General features: G+C 41.3%; 2 protein-coding genes across 3 annotated transcripts; both read left to right on the top strand.

The window, feature by feature from the left end:
- The first annotated feature begins 1,388 nt into the window (after window positions 1–1,388).
- On the top strand, window positions 1,389–4,083 carry cited2 (Cbp/p300-interacting transactivator, with Glu/Asp-rich carboxy-terminal domain, 2). Its single transcript, XM_044169738.1, has 2 exons — window positions 1,389–2,274; window positions 2,639–4,083. Exon 2 carries the CDS (start codon window positions 2,691–2,693, stop codon window positions 3,318–3,320), a length of 630 nt encoding a protein of 209 aa, XP_044025673.1. The 5' UTR covers window positions 1,389–2,274; window positions 2,639–2,690; the 3' UTR covers window positions 3,321–4,083.
- A 666-nt stretch (window positions 4,084–4,749) lies between these two features.
- Window positions 4,750–17,329, top strand: txlnba (taxilin beta a). 2 transcript variants are annotated; one of them, XM_044169736.1, is made up of 11 exons: window positions 4,750–4,905; window positions 9,203–9,431; window positions 9,556–9,628; window positions 10,182–10,267; window positions 10,471–10,641; window positions 10,868–11,062; window positions 11,764–11,883; window positions 12,833–12,907; window positions 14,622–14,714; window positions 15,276–15,371; window positions 15,884–17,329. In XM_044169736.1, exons 2-11 carry the CDS (start codon window positions 9,213–9,215, stop codon window positions 16,859–16,861), a joined length of 2,106 nt encoding a protein of 701 aa, XP_044025671.1. In that variant the 5' UTR covers window positions 4,750–4,905; window positions 9,203–9,212; the 3' UTR covers window positions 16,862–17,329. The 2 variants fall into 2 exon arrangements, with proteins under 2 accessions (XP_044025671.1, XP_044025670.1); XM_044169735.1 differs by lacking the exon at window positions 12,833–12,907 and adding an exon at window positions 12,711–12,785.
- Window positions 17,330–20,642: the final 3,313 nt, after the last annotated feature.

The raw sequence follows: 20,642 nt of genomic DNA, 5'->3' as shown, positions 1-20,642 counted from the left end.
AATGTTCACATTTTAAGCTGCTTAACACTTAAATTATACCAGTAAAGACACCAACTCACTAAACACAGCGAGTGTGTGAACTGAGCCATGCTGCTCTCTAATCTGCACCTGAAATTTAATAATGTTTGGGGATTCCAAACTTACTATTAAAACAAGAAGACACTTGCTGCTCCATGACCAAACATCACCGTGGGGATCACAAGGTTTTATTCTGATTTCACCGGGACTCTAATTAGATGAAGTGTGGCTAACAAAACAAATATAGGTCAAGTCTCTCGTGTCCTGTTTGCAGCGTTGAGTTAAATAACAGATTTAGGCAAGATATCAATTAGAGCTCCAACGATTCATCGCTTAGTTGATGATCAGCAATTACTTTGATAATCAATTAATCATTTGAAGCCATTTTTGGGGCAAAAACATCAATCCAGACGTTACTGGACCGAACGGATCATATTCTTTTCAGAGTCTTTTGAGTCTGGGGAAAACGCTTTTCGGGCCTGTGTGCATCGTGTGATGAATGCGGAAGTTGCGATACCCTGTGCGGCCACTACACCGGACACACACTGTTCCCGGGGGCTTGTGCAGGCACGCTGCAGCGTTCCCGCTCCGCCCGCAGACTTTAACTTTTCTAGGCTCTGGCAAAGTTTTACAAACATGAAACCTCCGTGGATTAAAAATTCATAATAGAAAGAGTCATAATTGACCTTGTTTCCAGTTGGAGCTGGCCTAGTTTTACAGACGTCTCTTTGATAATGGAGGTCTATGGGGAAAATGCTTTTTGGGCCGTAGGGGATTTTTCCTTTGCAATACCGAGAGTGGCAACTGGGAAAAACTGGCAGCAAGGCCGAGTGTTGCCGCCATATCCAGCTAGTCTGGTGGCAAATGTTAGCCAGCCAGCATAGCCAGTGTCCACATAGTCTCAGAGTCTGCATGATAAATTCATCCCTCATAAGATAGAATGGGGTCTTAAATGTGTTTCATTTACATTTGGTCTTTATTGTAAATAAACTGAATATAATGTTAGCAGTGATTTAGACCAGTTAACAGAAAGAAACACCAGACCTGTTTTATCAGCAGCGTTATTGTTCGCAGCATTTCAGGCTGCTTGTTGAGACGCACTGATGAAAAATGCTCAATATATAAAAGTTTTATATCAATGTGCCAACTCCAACTGTAAAACATGCTTATAGAAGGAATATGAGTGTGAGAATATGTGGGTTACAGCAGCCTGGTCAGAAGAAGCACAACATAGCCGACTTCAAGAAAACCTTAACCCCTAACCCGAACATCTGCAGTAAAACGATCGACAGCCAGTCTGTGATACAGTCTCTGTCTGTCACAGTTCAGCAGGTGAGATGTACTGTGAGGATACTCAGCCATTTGGGATTCATGAGAGTTGAAGCATTTTTCAACGGTTTTCCTCTTAAAGCTATTTGTGTCTGTCACTGTGGAAATGCCAAGAGACACAGGCAGGGAGTCAGGTAAGGGTGGAGGAAGTACCGGGAGTAAGGAGAGAGAAGAGCAGTGGAGGAGGAGCAGTGCGGGAATGATTGCAGCTTCAGACATGAAGCTATCAAGTCTGAACTGGAGAGAAGAAGGTAACTGCTGCTCAGAGAGGGAGAGATAATGACTGAAGGTCGGTCTCAAGTCTGGGACTTTTAAAAACCCCCATGTAACAAAATCCATGTCTCTACAGCTGGGACAAGAGTCACTTTCTGTCTCCAAAGAAAACATCCAAGAAATAGTTACTTGTGAATTTGAACTGCGCACCAAACGTGGCTTTAAGTGTTCTGAATGTGAGTTGAGCCCAGCCACTCAATGGTTTTATTAGGTCTGCACTGCTGGCTTCATATCATTCTTTTAAAGCTGTTGATCCAGGTGATCCTGCTCCCACACTGGCGTCCACTGCGAAGCTCCCCCTCCCTCCCCGCTCTTCACTGGGTCCGGATCAGGGAAGCTGCACCCGGCTGGCTGCACGCATCATCTCCAGACGTCAGAGCGTCAAACGGAGCTCGAGCTCTTTGGGATTCAAAAAATAAAAAAATAAAAAATGCGATCAAAACGCATGCGTAATATCGAACAGACGCCTCGGGGGAGTCGGAAGCGGGCTAGTTTCACAACACCGGCCTCAGAGGACTGGAGGGACAGCTGCCTGGTGCGCAGCGAGCGAAGCAGCGAGGCTGGCGCGTAAAAGCGCACACGAAGAAGACTCGCTGTCCGTTTCCAAGGCAATGCGACTTTTAGAGGACACGTGGGCAACTTTGTTTTCGGACGGTGGGTATCGGTTTCTTACAGGACAAATAATTATTTTTGAAATATGATAAATTGTCTGTCTGTGCTTCATATGCGCATAGATTTGAAATTATTTGACACTGCCTATTGTGAGCATGCGTGTGAAGCCTATTTCAAATTAGTCAAGTCTGTATCATGTATACAAATACGTGACAGCAGTCATTTTATTTTAGATGGTGCGTTATGTGGTTCCCATATCATATAACACAGCTTGTGTTGTGAATCCATTCTGCGGCGGACTGTGTTGTGCATTGTATTCCTGCAGCAGAGACGGTATTTTATGGGGCTGCTGATGTGTGTTGTGTGTTTCCCGAGAGCAAGACAAATGACCGTGCCCTTCTCCCAGTATGGCAGTGAACGTCACTTCAGGTCTGCTCTCAGATCTTGAATAACAGCTGATGGAGCCCGTGATGGCCGTGATGAACCACGCCGCCTACCGCGACCCAGCGCACAGAAACCTGGGCATGAGGCAGATCTCAGCCTCGCGTCACCTCCGGCAGCCGCTGCAGCTCGACCGTGACGGACTCGCAGTGGGGCACCTTGGAGTGGCCGATGTTGCGCATTCAGTCGGGAGCGCGCATGTGAACATTGGGAACGTTGACAGTAACGTGGTGCGTCACGGAGCGCGCATCTATTCCCACTTTCCAGGCCCCAGCTGCTCCGCGGCTTCCCCGGGACAGCTGTCGGCCAGCAGGCACCTGCAGAAACTCAACACGCAGTTTCGTAACGGGCAACCCGCGTCCCGTCATCCGAGTCACATGCACGAGCCACAAACTGACAGCGACCCGGAGCGGTTTGGAGACGACAGCGACCCGGCGCACTTCGGTGCGCCCGGGTGGCCTCCGGCGCCACAACAGGACCACGTCCCCGGAATAGACTCTGATCTGGTGGACGAGGAGGTTCTGATGGGTCTGGTGCTAGAGTTCGGTTTGGACCGTGTGAAGGAGCTCCCGGAGCTGTGGCTCGGACACAACGAGTTCGAGTTGGTGGCGGACTTTGTGTGCAAGCAGCAAGCCAGAGTGAGCTGAGCTGCGGCAGAGTGACCTCAGCCTGCAGCCTGCGGGGTTACTGACCGACTTTCATTTCAAAGTACAAACGTACACATTCATTTAGAACTGCCAGAGCGGCGACTTTCTGATGCATTGATGATATTTCTGGTCAAATCATCCATCTGTTGAAGTCAAATTGTTTCCCACTGTTTTTAAGTTTACGTCACACACTTTCTGCCTCAGCTGTGCAGAGGTTAGGCTACATGGTCTGGATACTTAGTCATAAAAACATATTTGAATGCAGCTTGAAGAGGAGAACCAAAACCTGAAATGAGAACTTGTACATTTGAGTTTACATTATTTGTGTATTTTCAAAAGGTCATGTTCTGGATTTTCACATCCTATGGAGTCAAACAAACGGACCCCATAGAACAGACCGGTTTCAGACCTGATCTCTGTAGCAGCCATCGGGCGCACATGCGCAGGACACTGAACCCTTACCTGCTCACTGTGGAATGCAAAAGGAGATTTTACTTTCAACAGCATTCAAACATGTACACATGTAAATATGTTCTGTGGAGCTTATTAAGCTGCAAAAAGTACAGGTTTGGCCTGTAGTCCTGATACTGTGAGATGATGTGGATTATACAGTTTACTTATTCTCTCAGTGCTCCTTCAGCATGCTGCCTACTGTGGACTCCAACCTCTCAGTTTTTTGTACATTGTTTGGTGAAAAATCACTTTACTGAGACTGTTATGTTTAATCTGCAGTGATGAATAAAACAGCTTTTTAGAGAACTGAGCACTATATCATGTTTAGTTTTTTTTTCTTGATGTTTTGATTTGGAGTGATTTTAGTGTTGAAGTATAGTAGTAAAGTATATGCCTAGTATCTATTGTGTGGATGTGATGCGGTACTATGAAGTCGCACCTGGACTCCTGCATAAAGGCTGTCGTTATAGCAACGACCACAATGGAAACACGTCATGGACTTTATTGTGTTCTCCTTGACATTTTGCAGATGTGCGTGACCTGGGGTTCTCTCTCTCATTGTGTCAAATAAACTAAAGAGAAAGTTAGATAATGAAACAATTAAATAGATACAAGACAATAAAAAGTAAATGAGAGGCAATAAACCATTTTAAAACCTGAAGCTAAAAAGGTTTAAAAAGCTAAACACTTTCAGATCCTCCTCATGCTGTTCCAGCAGCTCAGAGCCTAAAAACTAAAACGCTGCCTCATCAAATGTTGTTGTCCTGCACTTTGGAACAACTAAAAGCCTCGTGCCAGGGGACCTGAGGGGCCGTCATGGTTTATACTTTGCAAGCTTGTCAGATATAAGTGTAGATAAGATGAGGTCAGTTTGTGCTGCAGCTCATTAAAACAAGAATTTTTCAGAAGGCAGGAAGCTTTCCTCAAGCAAAGCCCGCCCCCCTTTATTCGCTGTCAGAACACACTCATGTGGCCCTGTAGCCTCAGAGTGGGAGCTGAGCCTCTCAGGTTATTTTGGGTGTCAGCTGTCGTTCGGCCAGACAGCAGGACCCTCCTCCTCCTCCTCCTCCTCTCCTTCCTCTGCCTCTCTCTGTCACTTCTTCACCTCCTCCCCTTCACTCCACTGATCCCGGTAAGACTCTTCATTCTCGACCCCTTTAGAAATCTCTGGTTTCAGTAAACTGTCTGTTCATGTTTGTATTCATGTGTTTTAGCTGAAATTCAACAACAGAAGTGTCATTGTTTGTTACTTTTGTGCTTCTTCCTTGAGATTTGTTTGGAAAAAATACATTTTTCTTCCTTAGAGGCATTAAAATGGCCTGCTATTTGATTTAGGGATACTTTTATGCTACTCTACTAATCTGGTTTACTGTATAATATTACTATACTGTACTAAGACAAGAAAAACACATGGAAGGATTCCATAATGGCTGCCATGGCACTATAAATTGCTTTGTCAGTGTCTGTAAATATTCCATGAAGTCACTGTGAAATAATCTGTCCTCACTTCAGCGTCACACTATAATGTTATATATTAGCGGAATGATAATACTTGCATTTAAAGACTATATTTTTCTAAATTTGATGATGTATGTAGTGGATTGTGGCATGATGAGACCAAAAACTTCGCCACTTCAAGATTTTGGGCCTTTTTTTTGCCTGTTTTTGTGCTGTTAGTGGTTAAAAACATTAATTTCCTGGTTTTACAAACAGTAACAGTCAGTCAACAGTTTTTCTTGATTCCACCTTCTGAGTGATGAATTAATTACCGTTCTCATTGTATGTTTAGCTATTTCAGCAAAAAAAATAAAAAAATTGTCCACCTCCTGCTGGTTAGAATTTAGGGTTTGAACACACATTTGGAGTATATTTTCATCAGGTTAAAATATTATGACAAGTTGTTTATTTTCACTTGGTTGAAATTCAGGGGGAGGGACTGTGACTGGTTGTGCAACTTAGTGGGTGGAGCATGATTTTGCTTTGGGGGGGTCATTACAGCAGGATTTTGGGGGTGGGTATGACATGAAGCAGGTAAACAAACAAAGTAACTGGACTTACATAAAACACACAAATATCCACATTTCGTATAGTAGGCTGTGTGTGTATACAGTATGTGTGTGTGGCAGGTTGACCATATTTGGACTCTCTCAGAATAGATGAGACTATAACAGGTGTGGTCTGGAGTGTGTTTGTTGATGAGTGTGTGTGTATGACAAAGTGGGGGATGGCTGGCTCAGACGGCTAATTTTAACTTACCAGATACAATAACGGTGGCAGCAGTCATGTTGCGACAGAGCCGAGAGGATAAACAGCGACTGGATACACTGGACACTGGATACTGAATATTCACACAAAGACAAACACACACAGACGTGAAAAACCAGATTAAATGTCTAAAGCCCCATTAGAAGCTATAACATCATTACACTCCATGATATGAAAGAGCTCACAGGGGTTAGAGCGAGGCAGCAGAGTCCAGGGGATTGCGGGAATGGGGCAGGGAGAAGTCCAAGCAGGCAGGTAGGTACCGGTTCCAGGTAACAGGGTGCAGGTATCAGAGGCTCGGGGGAATTAAAACAAAGCAACAAAGACAACCTGGCAACTGACTGGGTAGAAGGGGATGGTACATCTACAGGCAGGGCTGATGAGGGAAAGTGGAAACAGGTGAGCAGGTGACTGAGAGAGTCAGGTGACTGAGAAAAGTAGTGGAAAAAGTCTGAGGCCATCTGGTGGACAGGTAGAGAATGGTAATGAAGGGGCCAGTCTGGGGAAGTGGAAATGTGGCTGGAGGGAGGGACCGAGAGGCAGAATGTGACCAAAGTGTCATCAGTATAAAAAAATATATACAATATATAATATGTACAATAGTGGGACTAAAAATGTAAAGTTTCTCCCAAAGGTGGTGCAAGAGAAAAGTTCACTGGATTACTAAAATGAAAAGGGTTTATCTTCTTGGGAGCATGAATTTGATTTGGAAATTTTGATAATTTTGATATTTGTAGCTAACATTTTGGCCATAGAGTGGTGCTAGACAAAAGGTCAGGGGAGTCACCAAAATCACTGGGATTCATCCTCTATAGGCTCAGAAATATCTACAGTAAATTTCATGGAAACCTGGCTATTAGTTTTTGAGATATCTGGTTTAAAGTGTTGTCAGGATTCATGCTCTGGGGACCATAATCTGGCCAGTAGATACTAAGATATTTAGGTGCTGATTAAAATGTTGGCACCTTACATACATTTACTAGCCATGATTCCATACAGCAACCTTTATCTCATGTGTAAATAAAGGTACAGTCATCGTGTTTGCACAAATAATCATGTATATAAAAGTCATTATATTTGTCTTTGGTGGGGAATATAGCTTCATAGGTAAGGCAAGGCAAGTTTATTTGTATTGCACATTTCATACACAAAGGCAATTCAAAAATAAAAGCCTTTTTAAAAGAAATGAAAAAGTTAAGAACAGAGATATAAATACAGGATAGGAGGGTAAGATGGTACTTAAGGTTCAGTCAAAGGCAGTGCAGAACAGTAAAGATTTCAACATAGATTTTAAAAGTAGTCAAAGTTAGTGCATGTCTAATATCCTCTGTAGGTTTGTTCCAGCTCTGTGGTGCACAGTAACTTCTCCATGTTCAGTTTGCACTCCGGTAACAGTTAGCAGCCCTCTACATGATGATATGAGAGGGTTCACATGGTAAAAGACAGTCCATTGAGAGACTTATAGACAAGCAGCAAAGCTTCAAACTCTGTTCGCTGACACACTGGAAGCGAGTGAAGAGATCTGGTGTGATGTGTTCAGTTTTCTTGGTCTTTGTTTGGACTCTAGCAACAGCTTTTTGAATGAGCTGAAGTTGTCTTGAAGATTTTTTTGGGGAGACCTGAGAGAAGACCATTACAGTAATCTAACCTGCTGGAAATTAAAGCATGGATTACTTCTCCAAGTCCTGCCTGTACATGAATCCTCTGAGGGTAGAACGCAGACTTTGTAATTGATTTGACTGTTAAAGTTTAACTCTTGAGTCCAAGATTACGCCAAGATTTCTGACTTTGGTTTTGGTTTTCAGAGACAGAGTCGCGATGAGCGCTACCTTTCATCTTCCTTCTTTTGCACCAAAGATGATTTTCTCAGTTTTGTCTGCATTAACTGGAGAAGTTCACACACATTCATTCATGTCTTTGATCAATGCACTTGCAGAGAGAATCTCTGGGCTGTAGGTGCTCGGTGACAGAGCAAGATAAACACGGGTGTCCTCTGCATAATAGTTGATGTTATTGTTTTGTATAATGTGGCCTAATGGAAGCATGTAAATGTTACATAGAAGAGGACCAAGGATTGAGCCTTGGTCATAAACTTACTTTGTATGGACTCATATCAAAGTAGCTATGATTAAAAAAATAGACACCATTTTACCAGCCAATCAGATTTGTTGTTTGAACATGTGTGAGCTTACTTTGACCCAGAGAAGCTGTGTACATAAAATCAGAGAGGCTGTTGGGAGGCGGGAGGCGCCGCAGGAGTTTAGAGGCTTATCATCTTCCTACATTTAAATCCATGTTCCAGTAATAACATGACAGACATGTTGACACACTGCTGTGATCTGTCACATCAAACCCACAGCTTTATTAGGCTGAATTAAAAGATTAAAACGAAATGTGGATTTAGCTGACAGATATTTTTTTAAATAATAAGATAACACGGAATTAGTTTACTGGTTGAATACATTTTTTGACCATGTTTCATGTCACTGAATGGGATTAAATGAGTGCTGGAAAGTATATGCTGTGTGGTTGGGATTCAATTGCATTGTATTTAATCAGTCAGTCAGTATGCATTGTTTCAATCAATACAACCAAAACAATACATACAAAATAGTTTTAAATAAAGATATACAAAAAACATATTTAATAACTAACCTGAAGGAAAGCTGAACTCAATTGAGATTTAAAGAAATAAAATGAACGTCCTTCCTTAAATATTACATATTTGCCTTGTAGTTAAATGACTTCCTGAATGTTTTGTACATTTCTTTTTTATAAAAAAAAAGAGTACATCAAATATTCAATAATAGATTTTTTTAGACTCAGATCTAAACAAATAAAAACAACCAACCAACAACTTGGAACCAGATCCAAATGACCACCTTTCAGAAGCCATCCTAAACTAGTAGCAGGTGTAGTGATATAGTTACCTGAGCAAAACCACAATCAAAATTGTATGACAAGTGTCAAATTAAAGTCGTTTTTCTTTTGACCTGCTGAAGCTTGAAACACTCACAGTGTCTTAGAGTTATGTTTTATTTAGCTTGCAAATTGTGCCCGTTTGTCTATGAAATTCTTTATGTGCTAGCAACAAATACATTCAGACTGCACACATGGAGGAATGACTCCTAAATAAATGTTCTCTCTCTGTCCATCGATCCCAGAACACTGAGGATGGAGACGTCAGTGAAAGCAGCTGAGGTGATGGTGTCCCCCCAGCCTGATGTGGCGTCCTCCTCTCCGGACGCTGAGAACACTGAAGGTGAGGTGGCAGCTCCTCCTGCAGCCTGCAGCTCCTCCTCCGACTTCTTCGACCCCATGGAGGAGGTCAGCAGACGGCTGGAGGACATCATCAGCACCTACGGCTCTGCAGCCAGCCTCCTGCACAAACAGGTAGGTGTCAGGTGACGTCAAACTGATTTACACATAAAAACAACATGTAATTTAATTTCAAACTTCTGCTGATGTGTGGGAATGTACATGTAAACAAAGTTCTGTATCGTTTTGAATGTGTCAGAGTGTGGTGGAGGCAGAGACTGAAAAGATGAAGGAGGAGGCAAAAGATGACGTCACAGTTGCCATGGAGACAGGTGAGGCAGCAAGATGCTATAAAAGTGATGCTATCAGCAGGATGTTATTATTTGTCAGTGCCCTCCAAAGCTGTTACAAATGACAGATACAAAAACTATTCATAAGAGTGTTTGATTATGGTTAAAGGGACATTCCTTTGACTTAGTATTGCACATCTGGCAATTGTAGGTCATTTTAGGCATTTGATTTTGAACAACCAACATCCATTTTCTCATGAAAATAATCTCAAAAAAGTAATTATGCAGGTACATGGAGTGAAACAACTAGTTACTAATACCAAATATAGCGAGGAAGTGAGAAATACTCAGTGATTCAGGTAGGCCTACTGTAAAAAGTAAAATCCTGTCTATCACAATATATGAAAGCTTAAATAAATAAATAAAGTTAACAAGCTGAAAACATTTCATTCTCTATAGCAAGCAGTTATTTATTCTCTTGACAGTTGCTACATGGACAGTTTACGCAGCAGAGAATTTAAAGAAAGCAAAATTTTTACTTCTGATTTTTGATTTTAACTTCCAGTTCCACTTCTTTGTGTTTGTCTCTGCACAGAGGTCTCTCTCATCATGCAGAGTCTGAACAAGCTCTCCTCTCCAGAGAAGAAACTGGAAGATCTGCTCAGGAAATATGCTGAACTGGTGAGATTTGTTTGTCTTGAGCCATTTACAATGAAAATGATGAGAAAACACAGAAAACTACGCACTCACTTTCAGACACTGCCTAAGTGTCTTTCGTTCAATTCGTATAATAGTTATCATGTATAATAATTACAACCATAACACAGCAAAAACAGGCCTCTCACCTTCCACCTGTGTGTGTGTGTGTGTGTGTGTGTGTGCAGGCAGCCTTGCGGCGCTGTGATGAGAAGAAGCTGTGTGTTCTGCAGCAGAGGTTGTCCGTCGTGCTGGATGAGCGGCAGCAGCTGCAGGCGGAGAGTCGCAGCAGCGTCACAGCTCGTAGCAAACTGGAGAGTCTGTGCAGAGAGCTGCAGGGACACTACAACACACTGAGGGTATGTAGGTGCAGCTGGGAGTGTGTGTCTGGGTAGCTACTGTATGTGCAGCAATGTGTTATTAATGTAAGTTATTTTACATATTTGGGACCGACAGACTAATGATAGCTGTATTGAAATGCTGATTTAATTAATTTTATTAAAAACGAGGAAGAAAACGTTCTGCAGGCCAATCTGACATCCAGTCATCCCTCTCTGTCCCTCTCCTGCCTCCTCCCCCCTCCAGGAGGAGGCCTTTCAGCGCTGCCGGGAGGATGAGGAGAAGAGGAAGGAGATGACCAGCCACTTCCAGATGATGCTGACTGAAATCCAGGCTCAGATCGAGCAGCACAGCGCCCGAAACGACAAGCTGTGCCACGAAAACAGCAACCTGACTGACAAACTGGAGAGTCTCATGAACCAGTGCGAGATGAGGGAGGAGGTAAGGGGGGGGGGTAAAGGTCAAAGGTCAAAGTATTCAGTCTTTATAGATCATAATAAGCCTTCAATAAGAGCCACTTTTGGGTTTCCACTTACCTTCTGGAAAACTGTTTCAGAGAATCAATTTCTAAATAATTCAGAGGAAGAAGAGCCCTTCATCAATGACTTAATAACATTTATAACAAGATCAGCTTACCGAACTACACAGCACATAAATGATCTTTTAACACTGTACAGTTTGTTATACTTATATATATATATAAGTATGCCTTATTAGAATGTGGTACTGAAATACTGAATATAGTGAATACTATGTGTACAATATTCGCATTAAATACTGGAGTATCTATAGCAGCAGTGATGCACAATAAGCAAACTTTAAACTCTAAATCCTAGAGCTAAAACAATGAGCCAATTAGTGGATTAGTTGAATTAATCAGCAACTATTTTGATAATCGATTAAACAAATGCGAATATTTGCTGGTTGTATTGTATCTTCCATGACAATAAACTGAATATTTTGGATTTTGGATTGTTGGCTGAACAAAACAAGCGATTTTAATATGTTAACTTGGGCTTTAGGGAATTGTGTTCAGTATTTTTTACTATTTTCTGACATTTTATGAACCAATCAATCAATCAAGAAAATTATCGATAGATTAATCGATAAAGAAAATAAAGGCGCTCTTCCTCTCTCTGCAGAGTTTGGAGAAGATCAACCAGCGGCGCGACCTGCAGAACAAACTGACTGAGGCCAAACTGCAGCAGGCCAACGCTCTGCTGAACGAAGCCGAGGAGAAACACAAGCGAGAGAAAGAATATGTGAGTTTCAACAAACTGAGACTTCCTGGAAACTATTAGACGCCTCGTTTGGACAAAGCGACTTTTAGCGGTAATAATTCAGTGATAGCAGGAGCTGCATGTGACCTCATCCTGCACTGCGGCTGTGCTGGCTCTGAGCTGGATGTTACTGTCACCCAGACTGCTCTGGAAATAATAAAGATGCACTGGGTCGTACATCCTGACAGAAATGACAAAATAACAGGTACCTTATAAATAAATTTTATAAGAGAGGATTGACTGGTAGACTTGTTAGATGCTACGATAATCTTTGTTCAGATTATATCCTCCACATTTTAGAGATGTTTTCAAATGTTTTTTTGAAAACTAATAACCTTGAGAGGATTTTTTTCTCATTTTTAAACATTTCATTATTCTTCTTGGATCAGTTTGACATAAACTGACATCTTGTAACCCAAAATACAGTGTGCCATTACATGCCTTAATGCAGCAGTTATCATTTAATATCATTTAGGTTGTCACTATCAGTTATGCAACAGTGTATCAGCTGTGTGTCACATTATTTTGCAACAATTTCTGTTATTAGATTTCAAATGTCAGTTTGTTTTCTTTTTCTGCTGCTACTGCCATTTAATGTCATTTGATATTTGTTGTCTTCATTTGTTTTTATTGTATTTCAGAAATGTGCCTTAAACTCAATTGACTGTGAACTTTGTAAGAATTAGAGCAATAATTTGAACTTGATTAATTTTATACTATTCATCTTATTTTATAACCAATAACACACTAGTCATCCTTAATGTATGAAGGCCACCCAGATTGACTGTGTATTGTCTCTGTTGCCGTAGTTGCTTAGGGAGGCTATTGACAAAACAAAGAAATGCTTCGCTATGAAGGAGCAGGAGCTGGCCATGAAGAAGAAGGTAAAGAAACATCTGTAATGTGTCTCCGTCTGTTCTCTTCTAACTAGTTACTGGTTCAGGCTGCTGAGTGGAAACTGCAGGCTCAGACACTCAGAGAGCAGGGGACTGTCATGCAGACACAGGTGAATATTCACTGACAAAACTAACATGCTGACAACGAGGACAGGCAGCACACACCTGGTAGCAGCAGCAGGGCAGATTTGTATCTTAGAAAACTGAGATGGATGTTACCATGGTTACTAAACACAGAAACAAAGTCTTCTCCACACCGCTGGGAATAAATCGCTGGGTTATTAATCAATACCAATTAATGATTCAGTGATAACTTCTTTGACAACTATTTCTGGCATTAAAAACTCACTTTTCCTCCTTAAATCCCAATCTTAAAATTAGAAATGTTAAAGTACAGATGACATAGTTTTGGTTTTATTTATTCAGGTTTTGAAATATCTGTCTCTGAGATTTTTGCATCCACCTCAATACAATGGAGGTGAATGGTATTGCATTTGTGGTGCTGAAAGCATTGAAAAATGATATCTGAAAAAAATCCAACAGCAATAATAACAGACACTCTTTATCCCTCTCTTTATTCAAAAACCCTAAATACTCACGTTTTCTGCTGTTCGTGATTGAAGTATGAGCATTCATTTCTAAAGCCAACCAAAGTATTTCACACATCCAAATGCTCAAAAGTCAAAAACTTAGCTTTGAACTCTCCAATTCAAATATAATGTGAACCTACATATTATTCATTTACAGATGGACATCGTTAATAAAAGAACAGGAAACAGAGTCTCAGTGTTAGGGTTGGTTCTAGACCTGAAGACTCAGGACTCAAGTTAGACGCAAACGAAGGACTGAGACTTGACTGAGAGACTTGACTACCTAAAGACATTTGACTTGAGATTTGAAAGAAAAAACATTTCAGTCTCATGTTTTCGCCAGGCAAAATGTTCAAACGACATGTCATTTTAACATTCAGATATCTGAATGACTTGCATCTGGACTTGCATTTTGCTCGGGCATGTGACTTGGACTTGCACTCAAGGACTTGAAAGTTAATTTTGAGTTATTTTAAGTACTTTCCCAGCCAGATAATGAATGTTAACCGGTCAAAAGTGTTCTGAATCAGTAGACAAACGTTCGAGCTACAGCCCAGTTTAACCAACGTGTAACTGACGTTTGTTCACCTCTGTGAATACAGTCCCATTAGATCCAAATAAAGTCAGACATCTCTACAGCCGATGTCTCCAAAACTCGGCAACTCACGCCAAAGCAATCTAGATGGATAAATAGCTCTACAGGTGAGAGGGGAAATATGTATGTTTGATTTTGAGGTGAAGTGTCCCTTTAATGTTGTATTAGGACTAAATATTGATTTACAGACGATCCAGCAGCAACGTTCCTCTCTTTCCTTCTGCAAATATTTTTTAAGTTAATTTTTGTAACGACCGCTGTGTTCCTGAGAGTTTGAAGTGAATATTAATTTGGATTCCCTAATTTGTGATGCTGAATGCAAAATCATGCAAGTGTGAATGATTAATGGCCTCTAGCAGTGTGTATGGCTCATAATTAATGACTGATGCAATATGTAATTCATCACACCAGTCATTATTAGTATAGCATCTTTTAATTTCACAAAAATAACTTAATATTAAGTCAATTCAGGCCACAAGAACAGCGGTGGAAGAACTACTCAGAACTTTTACTTAAGTAAAAGTAGGAATACCACAGCGTAAAAATACTCTGTTACTCAGTAAAAGTCCTGCATTCAAAATTTTGATATGTCCTCCCCGAAACCAACCTGATTTTCCAGTTGTCTTCCTCTGTCCACAGCTGGCCCTCTACGCTCAGAAGTTTGACGAGTTTCAGGCAACACTGGCCAAAAGCAACGAAATCTACGTCCGCTTCAAAAAGGAGATGGATAATGTAGGTGGTGGCCGCTGTATGAAGCCTTGTTGGTGTGAATGAGGCTGTTAGGTGCCTTATAGAGATCTAAGTATGTAAAAGTTAACACAACATTTAATCTATAGGATTCGTGTACATGGACACATGGAATTTAGGTTTAGGCACCAAAACTGCTTGGTTAGGTTTGGGAAAAGATCATTTTGGGTTAGAATAAATACTTCCTTAAAACAATCAACGTTGAAGTGCTAAAGTCCTGTGTTTCACCCATCCATCCACCCCAACCTCCTCCATACGCAGACTTTGTTGCTCTGAGTGTCATAAAAAAAAGGACAATTTGTGTCCATGTACACATATCTATAGAATAAATTTCGGGACTATTTCACAAACTGCCGTGATACTGAGTTGTGTATTTATAGTGTCTTGTTGTCTTCACTAGTACTCTTAAAAAAGGGATTCTGTAATCTTAGGATCTTATTTTGAGCCTATCCATGTTTCTAGTTTGTACAGCAACCATTTGTCTGACTTTGTAAATGTTAACAAAAGGATTTTTAGACGTGTAATTTTAAACTCTTCCCCTTTTAGATGTCAGACAAGATGAAGAAAATGGAGAAAGAGTCAAATCTGTGGAAGACAAGGTTTGAGAACTGCAACAAGGCTCTGACTGACATGATGGAAGAGGTATGTTGCTGAAATTCCTGTTTACCTTTTGGGGGTTTTGTTGAGTCTTGATAGACCCCAGATGTGTTCATTTACTTTTGTACATTTGAACAGTGATGCGATCACTTAGCTTAGGTAAAAAGTGAATGAACAACATAGACGGCGAATCTTTGAACTGAACTTAACAAAAAGATTCAAATCAGCAAAGTGATTATTTATACCGCCCTTTTGCAGAATAATTCATCCTAAATAGCACAAAATATAAAGTATAAAAATTTCATCTATGATGTGAATTGATGCATTTAGACAGAGAAAAGGAAGTTCTTTGAAAAAAATTATGAATATTTCGAAATGGAGAGCATAGTTTTTGAAAGTACAGTACGTCCTGTTTGTTTTTGGAGAGGATTAGAGAATTGCATTACCGTATTGGAAAGCCAAATACCAAACACTACTTACTCACTTTCTAGTTTTATTCTCATTGTACATCACTTTCTGTGCTTCTGTTTTCTCCATCCCTCCTCCTTCTGTTCCAGAGAACTGAGAAAAGCAAAGAGTACGACCTGTTCGTCCTGAAGATCCAGAAGCTCGAGAAGCTGTGTCGTGTCCTACAGGAAGAGAGGGTAGTCCTCTATGACAAGATCAAGGAAGTCCGCCAAGCTAACTCCAACCTCCCATCAAAGATCTTCGGCAGCTTTAACCCCGATGACATCCCTGACGCAGAGGGTGCTGTAAAATCTGCCCTGCTGACCCCTGTGGAGCTCCAGGAGCTCCAGGAGGAGGACCCGGTATTAACGGTGGGTATGACCCGTCTCAAGGAGGAGCAGGCCAAGCTGCAGGAGTTTGCCGCCTCCCTGTTGGCCACACCCAGCGACAATGAGGAAGAGGATAATGGTGATTTAGGCCCAGAAGAAGACTCGGTGGCTTCTGCGTTTGTCCAGTTCAAAACCAAAACTCAGGTCAAAGAGGAGGTAGTTTCAGTCCCTGAGCAGATGGTAGATGTAAAATCAGAGGCAGCAGAATCGGTTCTCCCACAGCCAGATAAAGTTGAGGAGGTTCCAAAGCCAGCAGTGTCCACACCAGAAGCTCCGACACCTGTGGAGAACGTTTCTGAAACAGACGCAAAACCAGAAGCACGAACAGTTCAAACCCAGGTCGAAGACAAAGAGGTGCAACCCGTTAAACTAGATGAGGAGATCCAGCAGCAACCTGCTGAACCAGTGCCGACATCAGAGCCTGAGAAAGTCAAGATTGATCAACCAACAGACCCAAAACCAGAAGCAGCAGAAACTGAGATCTTGGTCGAGGCTGGTGAGGTTAAACCAGTGGTCCCAGTGGGAGACGAGAAGGTCCAGGCTGAACCAGTGCAAGTTCCAGAAGAAGCGCCAACAAAGTCAGAGTCAGCTCCACCATCCGAAAACACAACTAAAATTACTGCCTCCTCCAATGCCGACTCCTCCAAGAAACAAACACCGAAGAAAAAGAAGAAGAGGAACGGCAAGAATGCTAGCTAAAGTTTAGAAGGTGTGTGTGTGGTATTATTTGGGAATAATGTGTGTGTGCGTAGCTGAAATCATACTGTGCCTTTGCGCCTTTCGTAAAGGTTAAAATCTTTAGTTTGTCCCAACTGGTGCAACTGTGTTGTCACTGTTATTTTCTCAAGATTCAATGTTACCAGATGAGGATGGACAAATAAACCAACTGTATTTTACAGTTTGAATGTCTAAATGAACATTTAGTTTGGCCTGGTAGAAGGAATGAAAGGCTGAAGTATAATAAAGTCTAAATCACTGAGATTAGAAATATTTAGTGTTAACAGCAGTGCCATAAAGAGTAAAAGGTTTTGCCTTATGTAAAGCAAAATGCCAAAACAAAACAATTGGTTGGTGTCTATGCCAGTAAAATTGCATTGTCTCTTTTAAACTAGGAATCACAATGCATTGCGACAACTCCAATAAAGTGAATTTTTGACAATTAAAAAATTCTGTGTTTTTTTTATTTTATTTTCTTTAACTAATTGTCTGAAATGTAACTTTTACTAGCTTGAGCATCAACAGAAATATAGTTATTAGTCTATATAAAGAAGGTAGCAAATGATGCTTCTGATTGTCACTACAGTGGCGGTTGTACAAGCTGTGTCTGGTGCACTGACGCTTGTAAAGTGAATACAGACAGTCAAAGATGTCATGTTGACTTAAGACAAGGGTCAGCAATGCAACCAAATGACGGTGTTAATTGTTTTCAAGGCATTCAAAAGGTTCTAGTTTTAGGTGACAAGTTGTACACGTCGTTGTGGGACAACAACTTGATCAGTGGCACGTCCACACTTATGTGTTGGAGAATTCGCCTGGGCAGTCAGTTACTGATGGACTGAACTTTCAGTTTGAATATGGACTACACATGCACATGTCATTTCTTACATTTCAAAGGCAGTGACACATGCAATTTAGTGCCTTCTGATCTACTGCCAAAATGCCTCCAGTATAGAGCAGAAGGATGCAGCTCTGTCAATGGGCCTGATTCCCACTCGCCTCCAGCCTGCCAGCCTCCAGCACGCACCCCGGCCTGCCTCCCACTCTGCAATCCTTGGGATTGTTAGCCTCCGGCTTGCATGCCACCCCTGAGCCGGCTAGCTCGCCGCCTGGCTCCCCTTCAAAGCCTTCAGTGGACCAGTTGAGGAGCTACCCTGATGTCCGGTGGCCATCTTTCAAAGGGACTCACCTTGCTATTTTCAGGGGGTACCCCGTGTTGGAGTCTGCTGCCCAGCGCCACAGAGCCTCAACCATGATCTTACCACAGAAGACATGTTCATGACTAGTTTTGTGGAGTGTTACAAGAAGCCAAAAGATGCTGCTTTCAAAACAACAAAACGCGATATTCTAAGAACACGATTAAGTTAAACAATGATTTTGGTTTTGTTACTAAAAGAACTAGAACACAACCTGCAGTTGTTCGTTATCTGCGCTTTTCTGTCCAGAGTCCAGAAAAATAATTTATCAAAGTATTTTGCAATTGTTCCTGCCATATGGAGTAGATGTGCAGCTGAAACCACCAAGACGGGAAACATTTGAAACGCAGCTGTCTATTTTTTGTTTTTGTTTTTTTAATCAGATAAGACAGTGGTGTTTAGAGAAGTTAACAGGGAAAAATCCAGATCCATTCCATGTTTTTGTTACAGGTGGTGCGGAGACAGGAAAGAGTCATTTACTAAAGGCTATTCAGCATGAGGCAATAAGATGACTGTCAACAGTCTGTCGTCATCCTGAAGTGATTTTGTGAATTGTTAACTGCTCCTACCAGGATTGCTGCATACAATTTACATGCAGCAACTATTCAAAACACATTTAGAATTGGAACAGATAATCGATTACCTTAACAACCTTTGGGTGAAGACCAAGCTATGTGCTAAATATAATAATTTACATATTTTAATAGTTGGTATCCATGAAGGATCATAAACTGTTGGCATATATTCATGGCAGATTACAGCGGAATTACAAGTAATGTTGACAAAAAATGTGGATCTTATGGATGGTCTAGTTAATGGGGTATATGGCACAGTAACACACAGTTCAACCAATAACAAGTTTTCTCAGTGTATGTTCAATTTGATGATAATCAAGTTGGTGCACAGAGGAGGAAACAATGTGCATATGCCTCAACACATTTCATGGCCTCTACAGGTATTATACCAGAGGAAGACGGTCACTAAAATGGTGGATTGCGACGCCAATTACCAGAAAGGCACATTAACTGACCACGTGTATGTGAAAACAACACATTTGATGTGGAAACATTAGTGTCGCCAATATAGTTCAGTGATCATGAGGGGATTGTACGTTCTTTTACATGTAGAACTATTTCACAATGAAGACTAACAATAACGTCTAACTTTTAACAGCTGTAGGCTGAACTCATGTTGATCAACTTCGTTTGGCAAAACACGTCACTGTGGACGTGAAGTGGACTGCTCAGGCCACGATGATTATTATGATGATGATGATTCCTTGAATTACAATGGGGCCTTCACACTTTCAGTGCTCGTGTAAGGTGACTGTCAAAAGCTTGGAAATATATTTCTGATACAGTCCAACAAAACTGCACTAGATGGAGCTCGGTGTAGTCCCTCATTTGTCCAGGAGTGTTCTATCGTAGAAAAGGTTTCAGTTGTAGTCATCTGGACACTGTTTTCAGAATCAAGATGTTTCGCCTCCCATCCGTAAGTCATTCTCAATTGTGAAAAAATGGAACGGGAACTCAGAAATTTAAGCTACTCTGTGTTACACAAGCCCTGCCCTCAGGAAAAAGTCTACCTGAGTTTTGGGGGAAAAAGAAAACCCCTCTTTGAACAGAAATGGTGGTCTGAGATTCAATCTGCCCAAAGTTTACCACAGTGTATTGGCACCTTGGTCACACCAATCATATGCTAATCAGGTACTTAACAGTGATGAGGGAGGTGCAGCCAGAAAACAATAGGCCTGATTACTGATTACTGGGCCATCATGGAAACAATTAGGTCAGTTTCAGGTGAAACTAGTTATTAACAGATACTCAGGTAGACTCCTTCCTGAGGGCAGGGCTTATGTAACACAGCGTAGCTTAAATTTCTGAGTACCCGTTCCATTTTTTCACAATTGAGAATGACTTCCGGATGGGAGCCGAAACGTCTTGATTCTGAAAACAGTGTCCAGATGACTACGACTGAAACCTTTTCTATGACTAGATGGAGCTGCTTTCCTCCCCAGGTGAAGAGTTTTACACCTGTCTGTTATGTTCAGAATGCAGTACAAGCTTACAGCCACTAGATGGTTGTGTTGTTCATATCTCATCTGTATCACATTATAGAGGTTTCCCACTGATGTTCAAGGCAGTTTTGGACGCTCAAGGTTTTGGACACACACTTTGCAGTCACATTTATTGCTGGCACACCTTACTGAAACTGAAACACTAACCACGGTCGTGTCCATGCCTCTGTCATTACTGTTACTCTGATTCATTCTGACCACTGTATATATTTAACTTCCAAACACACACAGCCTCTATATTGTTGGTTAATAACTTGATGTGTAAAAGTACTTGAAATACAAAGCACATAACTATGAACCTTAGCAATAAACCAATAAACCAAAAAGCCCCTAGCCAAGAGGAACCTCCTTAAAATATTAGAAACACCTCTCAGTATGATGCAACACCTGTCCGAAAGAGTTTCAACAAAAACTGAACATTATAACCCTCATGGATTATATTGTATACTATGTAATCCAGCAGTCCTGAGTATGATAGTCACACCATCAA

The sequence above is a fragment of the Siniperca chuatsi genome, linkage group LG16 (genome assembly GCF_020085105.1).
Source record: "Siniperca chuatsi isolate FFG_IHB_CAS linkage group LG16, ASM2008510v1, whole genome shotgun sequence".
Taxonomy (NCBI): Eukaryota; Metazoa; Chordata; class Actinopteri; order Centrarchiformes; family Sinipercidae; genus Siniperca; species Siniperca chuatsi.
The sequence above is the reverse complement of the archived record's forward strand: the minus strand, read 5'-3'. Positions and strand labels throughout refer to the sequence as shown.

Coding starts and splice junctions, on each gene's coding strand:
- txlnba (XM_044169736.1), top strand. CDS start 9,213: ATGGAGACGTCAGTGAAAGCAGCTGAGGTGATGGTGTCCCCCCAGCCT. Junction 10,642..10,867: donor GACACTACAACACACTGAGG/GTATGTAGGTGC, acceptor TCCCCCCTCCAG/GAGGAGGCCTTTCAGCGCTG. Junction 15,372..15,883: donor TGACTGACATGATGGAAGAG/GTATGTTGCTGA, acceptor CTTCTGTTCCAG/AGAACTGAGAAAAGCAAAGA.
- cited2 (XM_044169738.1), top strand. CDS start 2,691: ATGGAGCCCGTGATGGCCGTGATGAACCACGCCGCCTACCGCGACCCA.